This window comes from Typopeltis vanoorti, chromosome 18 (genome assembly GCF_054136105.1).
Source record: "Typopeltis vanoorti isolate ZY-2024b chromosome 18, IOZ_Tvanoo_1.0, whole genome shotgun sequence".
Classification (NCBI taxonomy): Eukaryota; Metazoa; Arthropoda; class Arachnida; order Uropygi; family Thelyphonidae; genus Typopeltis; species Typopeltis vanoorti.
The window spans coordinates 37,580,142-37,592,553 of NC_143566.1; the positions used below are offsets into that span (position 1 = coordinate 37,580,142).

The following is a 12,412-nucleotide window of genomic DNA, read 5'->3' on the forward strand; positions in this document are numbered from 1 at the left end:
GAATAAGCATGACAGCTGGTGTGTTTAGTATGTGCCCTCCCCCCCTCGATGAGTCTGACTCCATGGAGGTCTCTCTTAATAATAATAATGATTTCTCAACTATTTGTTGTAAAGCGAAAATCTGATCCTGACAGCCTCTTTTTGGCCTGAATCCAGTTTCTTTACCAAGCTGCCCTTCCACAATCCTTCTCAACTGTACTTGCAAATTTACCAGGAACACTCAGTAGCGAAATATCTCTGTAATTCTCACATTCAGTTTTATTTCCCTTTTTATATATGGGTACTATGAGAGCTCTATTCCAATCATCTGGAATTTGTCTTTCTGTCCAGGCCTTCTGAACTATGCAGTGCATCCAATGTAAGACTTTATACTTCCATACTTGAGCATTTCTGGTCGAATATCATCTACTCCTGCTGCCTTTCCGCATTTCAGGCTTTTGATGCCTTTTTCTAATTCAAGTATGGATGTGTATCCCTGTTTGCATGCCTGTTGAATGTTTTTTTACAACTGTGCTGTCACTGCTTGTTTCATTAAGCAATTTTTCCAAGTAATTACTCCATACTTAAATGATATCTTTTTCTCTAGTTTTCATGTCACTTTTATCATCTCCAATTGCTTTTACAGCATTCTTTCCTCCATTTCTGAGCTATTTCAACAATCTCCAGAATATCTTGCCACCTTCTTGATATTTATTTTCTATATTCTTGCCAAAGTCCTCCCATGACTTTTGTTTAGCTAGTTTTTTACAGTGTTTAGCATTCTTGCATTTGTCTCTGTATTCTCTAAGAGCACAAGCGGACTTATTTGCCAGGAACTTTTTATATGCTTTCTTCTTTTCCTTCAGTGCCTCTTTAACTTCCTGTGTCCACCATGGAGTTCTGACAACCTCACCACATGCCTCTCTGGCTGAATCAATCAATGTTTTCTTCAGAATTTGCCACCGAATCTCCAAGGCTTGGTTCTTGTTCTCAAACTCTTTCATTTTTTCTTGAATAATGTTTATGTATTTTAGTCTACAGTTCACATCTGACAGCTGCTCAACTTTTATTCCCTTTAAAACTTTCTTACATGTTCTTTTCAATATGAAATTTAATTTTATCCTGCTCAAGACTAAATTGGTGATCACTTACAATTTCAAATCCTCTGTACAGTTTAATATCCTGCACCAGTGAGAAAACATCACTGTCAACAATAACAAATAACACAGTCAATTAAACTTTTCTTATTCTTTGCCTCTTCTCTCCCTGTGAATTTGTGCACATTTTTATGTTGGAACATGGTGTTAGTAATAACCAGTCCATGTCCTGAGCAGAAATCCAACAGGTATTTGCACCATTATTAGATTTGCTCTTTTCTCCAAATTTTCCCAAAATATTTTTGTATGTCTCACAATCATTTCCTACTCTGCTATTTAGATCCATAACAAGGACCAACTTTTCCTTTTTCATCGTGTCAGTTGCTTTCTCTAAAGCCTCAAAAAATTCCTCCGCTTCTACCTTAGTAGAACCTTCTGTGGGACCATAGGCACAAATAAGTCTCATTGTCCAGTTCCCCATTCTCATATTTGCCCACATCACGCTACTTGAAATTGCCTGCTATTCAAGATTAGCCTCATATTTAATGTTGAACACTATGGCTATTCCTTCTTTTCCTTGATTATCATTGCTTGAATATAACATTTTGTATTTATTGCTCAGAAAGATCTTACTAGTTTATGTCATTTTTGTTTCAGTCACCCTTAGTATGTCAATCTGGTACTTATCCAATTCCTGAGCTAGCTCCATTTCTTTGCCATTCAAGCTTCTTATGTTGATAGTATCGATCTTTAACTCTGGTGATGTCTAGTTGGGGTGCGTTTCAGGATTTGTTCCAATAGCTGACTTTTCGCCGTTCACCCTGGTTCCCTGGCAACATCAACGTGGGGGGACTTGTTTAACTGGGCGATTCCCCAGCCAGCTTGAAATTCTGTCATGTTGTACCATCATTTAAGAATACAATTTTCAATTAACAATTCAGCTGCATGATCCCCATCTTTCTCTCCACCATTACTGTTCTCTTGATAATAATTTTCTATAAGACACAGCACAATATAAGTTATACTTCTAACGAGCCAAAGAAGTTCTCTATTTTTGTATTACTCAAACTCCTCAATACAATTATAGGCAAAAATAATTAATTTTCCAATTTGAAAATTGTACATATCATTTTAGTTAATACTGCCTTCTGTTTATGAACATTGTTATCTTCTTTACAGTTGAATACTAGAACTACTACAAAAATTTAATGAAAAAAAAAAGTGAATGTAATACCTGACATTTTCTCCACAAATACCATCTTGAGGTAGTTCTTCTATTAAAGGCATAGATACGGAATGATATCTAATTAATGGTCCCTTATAGCTTTGTTTAATTAATTTAGTTTTCTTCTTTTCTAGTTCTAGCCGTTGATATGATTCTAAAACATGAATGGAAATAATTATATTAATAAGACTTAATTTACTATTATTTCTTTACATTTCAAATTGAAAACCTTTCTTTATGCTTTTTGATGAATAATAATAATATAAACATTTTGAAAACAAGTACAGGAAAGATTATAATAACAAAAACAAATGCATGATTTTAGATAGAAACAGTTTTTTTTTAATGCAACATTACAAAAAAAATAATAGTGCAATTTAATTATACCTCAGTAAAATAAAGCATCTTTACCTTAAAAGAGATAAATGCAATAATTCAAAATTAATATACAGTAGTATGCTTCGAAATGAGTGTTTTCCAAATTTTCAGTATTTGTATAGCCCATTTAAAAATTTAGGCTTGCATACTCACTCTCAGGCAATCACAATTTCAGGAGAAGTTATACTAATTTTTCATTCAAACACAAGTAATTATTTGTGTTTGAATAAATAGCTTTAGAATTATTTAACAGCAACCCCCCCCCCCCCATCTCCAGGAATTGAATGAGATGCATTAGCAGAGGCAGAAAGTATGAAATTCAGTTTAATTGAAATTACTTATGTCAAAACAATAGCACCCTCACAGCTCAGCTTCAACAGTGTCCTATTAGTTAGAAAGACCCTGGGAGTTGAATCCCATCTATGATGTGAAGAACATCTGTGTTTTCAACTGAAAGTGAGTTAGTCAGTCTCATATGGAATTGGCAGGGTCTTTCCTCCTGGAAACTCAGGTTTTTCATCCTGCAAGACAGGCAAATTAGCCAGAAGAAGAAGAAGAAGAACATATCCAACTGACAGTTATAATTCACTATGCTGGTAGGATCAGCTATCCCATCAGAGCTTTAATATGTGAAGGCTAAATTAGGAAACAAGTGTTGCCTAATTTTTTAGTTAGATTATTTGTATTCATAAAAGGTATAACTATGCTAATTAAAACAGTAGTTAGTCAGAAAAGGTTTAAATAAATATATTTATGTTTTTTTTTTTTTCTTACACATGATGTCAAAGTAAAAAAGGGGGTATATTATTTTCATTTCCTAGTGCAAGATGAATAGCCTGCTTATTGTTATCTAGTAAAAGTTCCATGTTTGATCTCAGGGTTACTGGATTATCAAACTTAACCCACCAGTGTTAAAAATGGTCTTTAAGTTTCCATCCTTTTGTGGATGGAATTGACATGCAAAAAAAATACTATCTCATGGTTATAAAAACATTAAAATTAGATGCAGTTTAGAGTACAGTAGTTTCAGAACTGAAACATACCAATAAATAAAATAATAAATATAATAAAAATGCAAGTCCACGCCGTTAGCCTAGTGGCCGTGCGCTTTGCAACCATATGCCTGGGGAAGGAGTGTCTTATGTTTGATTCCCATCGGAGACATGAGGAGCTGAAAGATCTTCCTCAGCCATAGCCAAGTTAGCTGGTCTTTGACATAGATAGCAGAGTTTTTCCCCCTTTATCCTGGATAAAGGGGGAAATTTCATCCCACAAAGCAGGCAAACCAGCCTTGAGAACTCAACACTATGGACGTAGGATACACCAGGACGTAGGGCTGACCACCTTATCCTGTAAATGGTTTGAGGTCCGATGATTAATAAACCCTCGACACCGCAAGGTAAAAGAGGGAAAGGAAGATGAGATGAGATAAAAATGCAATAATGTTTCAAGTGTTCTGTTGGCTTTCGGTACTCTATCCTGAGTAACAACAAAACAATTAAGGTCTTATTTTCTTAATACTATTAATAAAACTTTATTAGACCAGGGTTTCCCAAACTATGTTCCATGAAAGGTGAATAAGTGTTCCGCAAGAAGTTCTCCTGGAATTTGTCATTTCAGTTTTCTAAGCATTTTTCATAAATAAATATTTTATAGTGGAAATATTCTGAGGAGAATAATATTCTGAGTCGAAAAGTTCAGAATGCCTAATAACATCTGTGTAGCAAATGTTAGTGACCAAGCTGTGTATTTTTAAACGTGGAGGTATTCATGAATTATCGTTAATTTTCACACATCCAAATCTTTCAACATTTAGGAAAGGGGATACCGCTGTTTATGACCAGTCATAAAAATTGCCTGCAAGCCGATTACAACAATGGGCGGCATATCCTCTGTTCTCAAAACTGAATGAAATAATATCTGTGTTGCAAATGTTAGTGACCAATCAGCAAGGAATTATAAAGAAAATTTTTCCACTAAAATTGAAGGTCAGGGTAGTCTGTATCCGGTTCTCAAATCCAGTAATATTAAATACTTTCTTCGCAAGTTCATATTGTAGGGTGAAAGTTTTGAAACTGTAGTGCCGTGAGTTTTTAAAAGTAATAGGCCTGCAGATTTAAATTTTAAAATGAATAAGAGACAAGGGACTTTGTTTAATTTTGGTATTAAGAAATCTCTTATTGAAGGTGTTTGTGATGCAACAGATGTTTAATTAATAATCAATGATCAATTATTAATAAAAAAAATTACCTAAATTAACAATTAATTAATACATTATAAAATAACCAAGGTGTTCCGTGAATATTTCAGGATTTGTGAAGTGTTCCGTCATAGGAAAAGTTTGAGAAACGCTGTATTAGACAATGTAGTAGTGATCAAAGAATGAGAAATGTGATCAATGATGGTTATATAACATATGAAGCTTTTCACTTGGAACCAAGTGGATGCAAATGAAGAAAATCTAGAGAAAAATTTATCAAAATTGAAAAATTATCACCATTCTTATGCATGCAACTTAATTACACATTTTAACAACATAATTTACCTAAAGATTTTAGATTCTTTTCTTCTGTGATTTTAGCTTCATCTAAAAGTTCTTCTTGAGTAAGAAATTTATACTGTGCTCCACTTCTCCTGTGCTGACTAGATTTCCTTCTTAATTCTTCCTGCTCTTTCCACCTTTGTTCCGTCTCTTCAGATTTCTGTTTAGTGGACTCACGTACTTCTTTCTTTTCTAATAAAATAAATATTCATATTATACAATAAAATAACTGATATATATTAAAAAATCTAATATACTGAACTGTATTATTGCAGCTGTTATAACATTACACAGCCTTGCAAAGACAGATGAGGAATTTTGTTATGAACAAATCAAATCATCATAATCTGTCATTACATTTTCTGAGATTTAAAAAATACTGTAGTCATTTTGATTCACTTTCAATGTAAAACATATGTCATGCAACACTAACCTACACAAAAGCATGTCATAATATAAAATTTTACTTATTTAATGTGAATCTGCAGGGACAAAGGTAATGATGAAAAGTTTGCTATAGTCAGTGAGTTTTCTGTATATGAATCTTAGAGAATCAACAGTAGCTAATATTTTTGAAAGTTATGCTACTGAAGCATTAAATATGAAGTAAACTCTTCATAAGAGATTCCAGTGTTCGTAAAAAGCAAAAATTAAGTACAGCATGTATCACATCAATGAATGCATGTAATCAGCAATGCTCTTGGATTATAGAAAAACAGAAGTCTACAATATAGACCAATCAGTTAATTTGCTGCATGATGCCTGAGGAATACATTTGCAGTGCTTGAATATTCTTAATGCTATATCATATCACCAATCAACAGTCCATAACCAGTGAGGTCATGAACAATGAGGTAATGCAATGGAATGAGACTTCTGTGATTGCACATGGAATGTTATATTTGCATACCATCAAAGAAGAATAGAAAAGGATCTTGACAAGGGATTTTCCAATTAAGGTTTGGCCAGGTTTTTCATTCCTAAAAACAGACATACCAACCAAAGAATGCATGTGCATGCACACACACCAATTAGGACATGATAATTGTATTGGCTTCACAGTCTTAATTGCTTCAGCTATAATTCAAACCATACTAACCCATCCTAAAGCAACAAATGCATTTACAAGAGTATCGAAGTTTTAATTTCTCATATTTTTCCAGTTTCTTTACTCTAAATAGTGACATTATCCACCTAACCAAAATTCATGTGACAAATCTGGTATGATTATCAGAGAAAACTGAAAACAGATAAATAAACATTCTTTGTAAGGAGTCTATAACTTTTTACCAGTTTTAGCTTTTGTTAGCAAAGATGGTGAATTAAATACAGATAGAGATAACAGAATAAGATTATATAATGAAGAGCCAGATGAATATATATATATATATATAACATGAAAAACTAGTTTTATCAGATTTAACGTCCTTCTCCTTCACATTGTGAATAATATGGATTATTCATCATCTCCATGGATTAACATTATGAAGGAAAAGTGGAACCTGTTATAAAAATCGCAAATATTCAACTCAACTCTTTATGTAGATGTTATACTTCTGATATATAAATGTTTTATAAATCCACTACAGGGGTGCTTAAGGGTCAAAGCTGTATAACTGAGAGGAGAAATCCACATAGCCTTTAAAGGAATGTGGAGAACCGACAAGGGCTTCTCACCTAATGTCCAATCCTCACCTTCTCGTGGTGCACCCTGTTGGGTATCTACCTAGATACTGAACGAATGAGGATGGGCTGGCAATATGGGATTTGGCTGACCAAATTGTATTCTTAAACCAAAATAAAAATTGATGGTACAACATGACAAAATTTCATGCTGACTGGGGCGTCGCCAGGTTAAACAAGGCCCCCGTTGTTTTCGCCAGGGAACCAGGGTGAACAGCAAAAAGTCAGCTACTGGAACAAATCTGAAAACACACCCCAACTCAACATCACCAGAGTTAAAGATCAGTACTATCAACATAAGAAGCCTGAATGGCAAAGAAATGGAGCTAGCTGAGGAATTAGATAGGTACCAGATTGACATAATAGAGGTGACTGAAATAAAAAAGACAAAAACTGGCAAGATGTTTCTGAGCAATAAATACAAAATGTTATATTCAAGCAATGATAATCAAGGAAAAGAAGGAATAGCCATAGTGTTCAACATTAAATATGAGGCTAATCTTGAATAGCAGGCAATTTCAAGTAGAGTGATGTTGGCAAATATGAGAATGAGGAATTAGACAATGAGACTTATTTGTGCCTATGGTCCCACAGAAGGTTCTACTAAGGTAGACGTGGAGGAATTTTTTGATGCTTTAGAAAAAGCAACTAACACAATAAAAAAGGAAAAGTTGGTGCTTTTCCTTTTTCAAGGTGTCAGTGAAAAAGGAAAAGTTGGTGCTTGTTAGGGATCTGAATAGCAGAGTAGGAAATTATTGTCAGACATACAAAAATATTTTGGGAAAATTTGGAGAAAAGAGCAAAGCTAATAATAATGGCAAATACCTGTTGGATTTCTGCTCAGGACATGGACTGGTTATTACTAACACCATGTTCCAACATAAAAATGTGCACAAATTCACATGGAGAGAAGAGGCAAGGAATAAGAAAAGTCTCATTGACTATGTTATTGTTGATAGTGATGTTTTCTCCCTGGTGCAGGACACTGAAGTGTACAGAGGATTTGAAATTGGAAGTGATCATTAGTTTTGAGCAGCTCTCAGATGTGAACTGTAGACTAACTTACACAAAGATTATTGAAGAAAAAATGAATGAGTTTGAGAACAGGAATCAAACCTTGGAGATTCAGTGGCAAACTCTGAAGAAAACATTGATTGATTCTGCCAGAGAGGCATGTGGTGAGGTTGTCTGCAAGGATAGAAAAATCAGAACTCCCTGGTGGACACAGGAAGTTAAAGAAGCAGTGAAGGAAAAGAAAAAAGCATATCAAAAGTTCCTGTCAAATAAGTCAGCTTGCGCTCTTAGAGAATACAGAGACAAATGCGAGAATGCTAAACACTGTGTAAAACTAGCTAAACGAAAGTCATGGGAGGACTTTGGCAAGAATATAGAAAATAAATATCAAGAAGGTGGCAAAATATTCTGGAGGTTGTTGAAGAAGCTTAGGAATGGAGGAAAGAGTATAAAAGGAGTTAGAAATGATAAAGGTGACATGAAAACGGGAGAAAAAGATATCCTTGAAGTATAGAGTAATTACTTTGAAAAACTGCTAAATGAAACAAGCAGTGATGACAGCACAGTGGTAAAAAACACTGACCAGGCATGCAGTCAGGAATACATATCCATACTTGAAGTAGAAAAAGCCATCAAAGGCTTGAAATGTGGAAAGGCAGCAGGAGTAGATGATATTCGACCAGAAATGCTGAAGTATGGTGTTATAAGAGTCTTACACTGGCTGCACTGCATAGGTCAGAAAGCCTGGACAGATTGACGAATTCCCGATGATTGAAGTAGAGCTCTCATAGTACCCATATATAAAAAGAGAAATAAAACTGAATGTGAGAATTAAAGTGGTATTTCCCTAATGAGTGTTCCTGGCAAGATCTATGCAAGTATACTTGAGAAATGGTTCAGAAGAATTGCGGAAGAAAAGCTTGGTGAAGAACAAGCTGGATTCAGACCAAATAGAGGCTGTCAGGATCAGATCGTCACTTTACGACAAATAGTCGAGAAAGCATGGGAATATAACAGAGATCTGTATTTAAGTTTTGTCGATTTGGAAAAGGCATATGACAAGGTGCCAAGAGAGAAGCTATTCAATACGTTACAGTTATATGGTGTCAATGGGACATTATATCAAGCGATAATTAGTCTTTATTTGAGTTGTAAGTCAGCAGTTGGAATTGAAGGAAGTACAGGAAGATGGTTTAATGCTAAATCTGGTTTGAGACAAGGATGTACGTTATCACCTCTGTTATTCATTATCTATATGGATCACATTATGAAGAAAAGTGGTATTAAACATGATATCAAAATTGGAGATGTTAATTTCAGCTCTTTGCTTTATGTGGATGATGTTATACTTCTAAATACATCCGCTACAAGTATGCAAGATTCTCTGACTAAATTGAATAGCTGTTGTAATAGATATGGTATGAAGGTCAGCAATAAAAAGACAAAAACAATGAAAATAGGCAGAATCATTGAAAATGTCAACTGTGTTGTGAATGGAGAACCTGTGGAACAAGTAAAACATTCCTGGATGTTGACAATGTCAAGTTCTTTCCTAATATCCTCATTTTTAATATGATATTGCCATTGATGCCATCTGTTCACGCCTATAATCTTTCTCAGGACTCTCATATCTGCGGTCTCTAGTCTTTGTTCAAGTGTTTTACTTCTGACCCAGCTCTCAGATCCATAAGTTAAAACTGGTTTGAACACTGTCTTGTATACAGCTAATTTAGCGTTCCGACTAACTTCTCTCTTATTCCATATGAATTTATTCAATTGACTTCCCACCATTCCAGCTTTGCTGATTCTGTTGTTTATTTCTATATTTAATTTACCATCTTCACTAAAAATCGTGCCTAAGTAAATGAAATGTTTTACTTGTTCCACAGGTTCTCCATTCACAACACACAGTTGACATTTTCAATGATTCTGCCTATTTTCATTGTCTTTGTCTTTTTATTGCTGACCTTCATACCATATCTATTACAACAGCTATTCAATTTAGTCAGAGAATCTTGCAGAGTTGTAGCGGATTTATTTAGAAGTATAACATCATCTGCATAAAGCAAAGAGCTGACATTAACATCTCCAATTCTGATATCATGTTTAATACCACTTTCCTTCATAATGCGATTCATATAGATAATTAATAACAGAGGGGATAATGTACATCCTTGTTTCACACCAGATTTAACATTAAACCATCTTCCTGTACTTCCTTCAATTCTAACTGCTGACTTACAACTCAAATAAAGACTAAGTATTGCTTGATATAATGCCCCATTGACACCATATAACTGCAGCGTATTGAATAGCTTCTCTCTTGGCACCTTGTCATATGCCTTTTCCAAATCGACAAAACAAATCGAAATACAGATCTCTGTTATATTCCCATGCTTTCTCGACTATTTGTCGTAAAGTGACGATCTGATCCTGACAGCCTCTATTTGGTCTGAATCCAGCTTGTTCTTCACCAAGCTTTTCTTCCACAATTCATCTGAACCTTTTCTCAAGTATACTTGCATAGATCTTGCCAGGAACACTCATTAGGGAAATACCTCTTTAATTCTCACATTCAGTTTTATTTCTCTTTTTATATATGGGTACTATGAGAGCTCTACTTCAATCTGTCCAGGCTTTCTGAACTATGCAGTGCAGCCAGTGTAAGACTCTTATAACACCATACTTCAGCATTTCTGGTCGAATATCATCTACTCCTGCTGCCTTTTCACATTTCAAGCCTTTGATGGCTTTTTCTACTTCAAGTATGGATATGTATTCCTGACTGCATGCCTGGTCAGTGTTTTTTACCACTGTGCTGTCATCACTGCTTGTTTCATTTAGCAGATTTTCAAAGTAATTACCCCATTTAGTGAAGATGGTAAATTAAATATGGAAATAGACAACAGAATCAACAAAGCTGGTATGGTAGGAAGTCAATTGAATAAATACATATGGAATAAGAGAGAAATTAGTCGGAACACTAAATTAGCTATACAAGACAGTGTTGAAACCAGTTTTATCTTATGGATCTGAGAGCTGGGTCAGAAGTAAAACACTTGACCAAAGACTGGAGACCGCAGATATGAGAGTCCTGAGAAAGATTATAGGCATGAACAGATGGCATCAATGGCAATATCATATTAAAAACAAGGACATTAGGAAGGAACGTGACATTGTCAACATCCAGGAATGCGTTAGCAAATCTAATCTCAGGTGGTGTGGTCACTTAAACAGAATGGGCAAGGAAAGATTAGCAAAATAAGTGTTCTCTGCCAGGTTGGCAGCAAAATGACCCAGAGGAAGACCAAGATATAGGTGGATTGATACGGAACAAAGTGCCTTAGATGATAGAAATATAAGATCTGATAATGATAATATTGGAGTTTTGACAAGTAATAGACTTATTTGGAGGAAAATTGTAGATAGGAAGTTAGTAATGATGTAAATTTTTCATGTAGTACTATCATATCCTGTACACCCATTGAGAGTACATGTCAGGAATTTGATGATGATGGTGATAAATCCATTACAAGTAGTCTTTAGGACTAATTAAACTGAATAACTACTGTAAGAAGTGTAAACGAACATCAGCAATAAAAAGATGAAAGCTATGAAAATAGGCAGGAAAACAGAAAACATCAACTGCAATCTCCAAGTAAACCTATAAAACAAGTAAAATACTCATGCCATTTTATGTATAATTTTTAGTGAATATTCAAATTAAATTTGGAGATAGATAATAGAATAAACAGAGGTGGTATGGTGGAAAGCGTGAAATAAATTTATATAGAATAAGAGAGAAATCAGCCAAAATACTAAAAACTATGCTATAACAGATGGTGTGAAAACTAATTTTCACTTATGGATATGAGAATTTGGTTAGAAATACAACAATTCATTAGGACTAGAGGCTACAGACATGAGCGCTGAGAAAAATTAGGAGAGTAAACACATGGCACCAGTTGAAGAATCATATCAAAAATGAAGATATCACAAAGGAATATGATAGTCATCTAAGATTATGTGAACAGCTAGGTGGTATTGGTCAGTTAAACCGAAAGGAAAGAAAGGCTAGCAAATGTGGATTGATGCAGTTAATAATGGTGGATTGATGTAGTTAATAATGCCTTAGAAGACTAAAATGTCAGTCTTCTAAAACTGAAATGAAAGTGTTCGTGTCATATAGCTATTGGTGATGTAACAAATCATGGATTAATTAGGAAGAAAATTGTTGACAGTATCCTCTACTTCCAAGGGGATATGTATCATGAATTTGATAAATGAGTGAAACATCAAACCATCGGCATACAAGATGGTGTTCAAACCAGTTTTAATATATGGATCTGAGTCTGACTTGAAATAAAAGAGCTGATGACAGATTGGACACCACAGAAATGAAAATTCTGAGAAAAAATTAGAAGTGAATAGATGACATTAATGGTAGAACCATATTAAAACACAAGTTTTTAATAGAAGTATTTGAAGCTTAAA

At 34.5% G+C, this 12,412-nt stretch overlaps 1 protein-coding gene across 1 annotated transcript in view; it reads right to left on the bottom strand.

Annotated features, from left to right (window-relative positions):
- The window catches only part of YL-1 (Vacuolar protein sorting-associated protein YL-1), a 71,449-nt gene that overhangs the window by 20,766 nt on the left and 38,271 nt on the right, over window positions 1–12,412 (bottom strand). The window contains exons 5-6 of the mRNA XM_090408302.1: window positions 5,225–5,413; window positions 2,311–2,455 (exon numbers count right to left, since the gene is read on the bottom strand). Of these exons, the coding sequence (XP_090264428.1) occupies window positions 2,311–2,455; window positions 5,225–5,413 (334 nt within the window). The remainder of the gene's footprint in view (window positions 1–2,310; window positions 2,456–5,224; window positions 5,414–12,412) is intronic.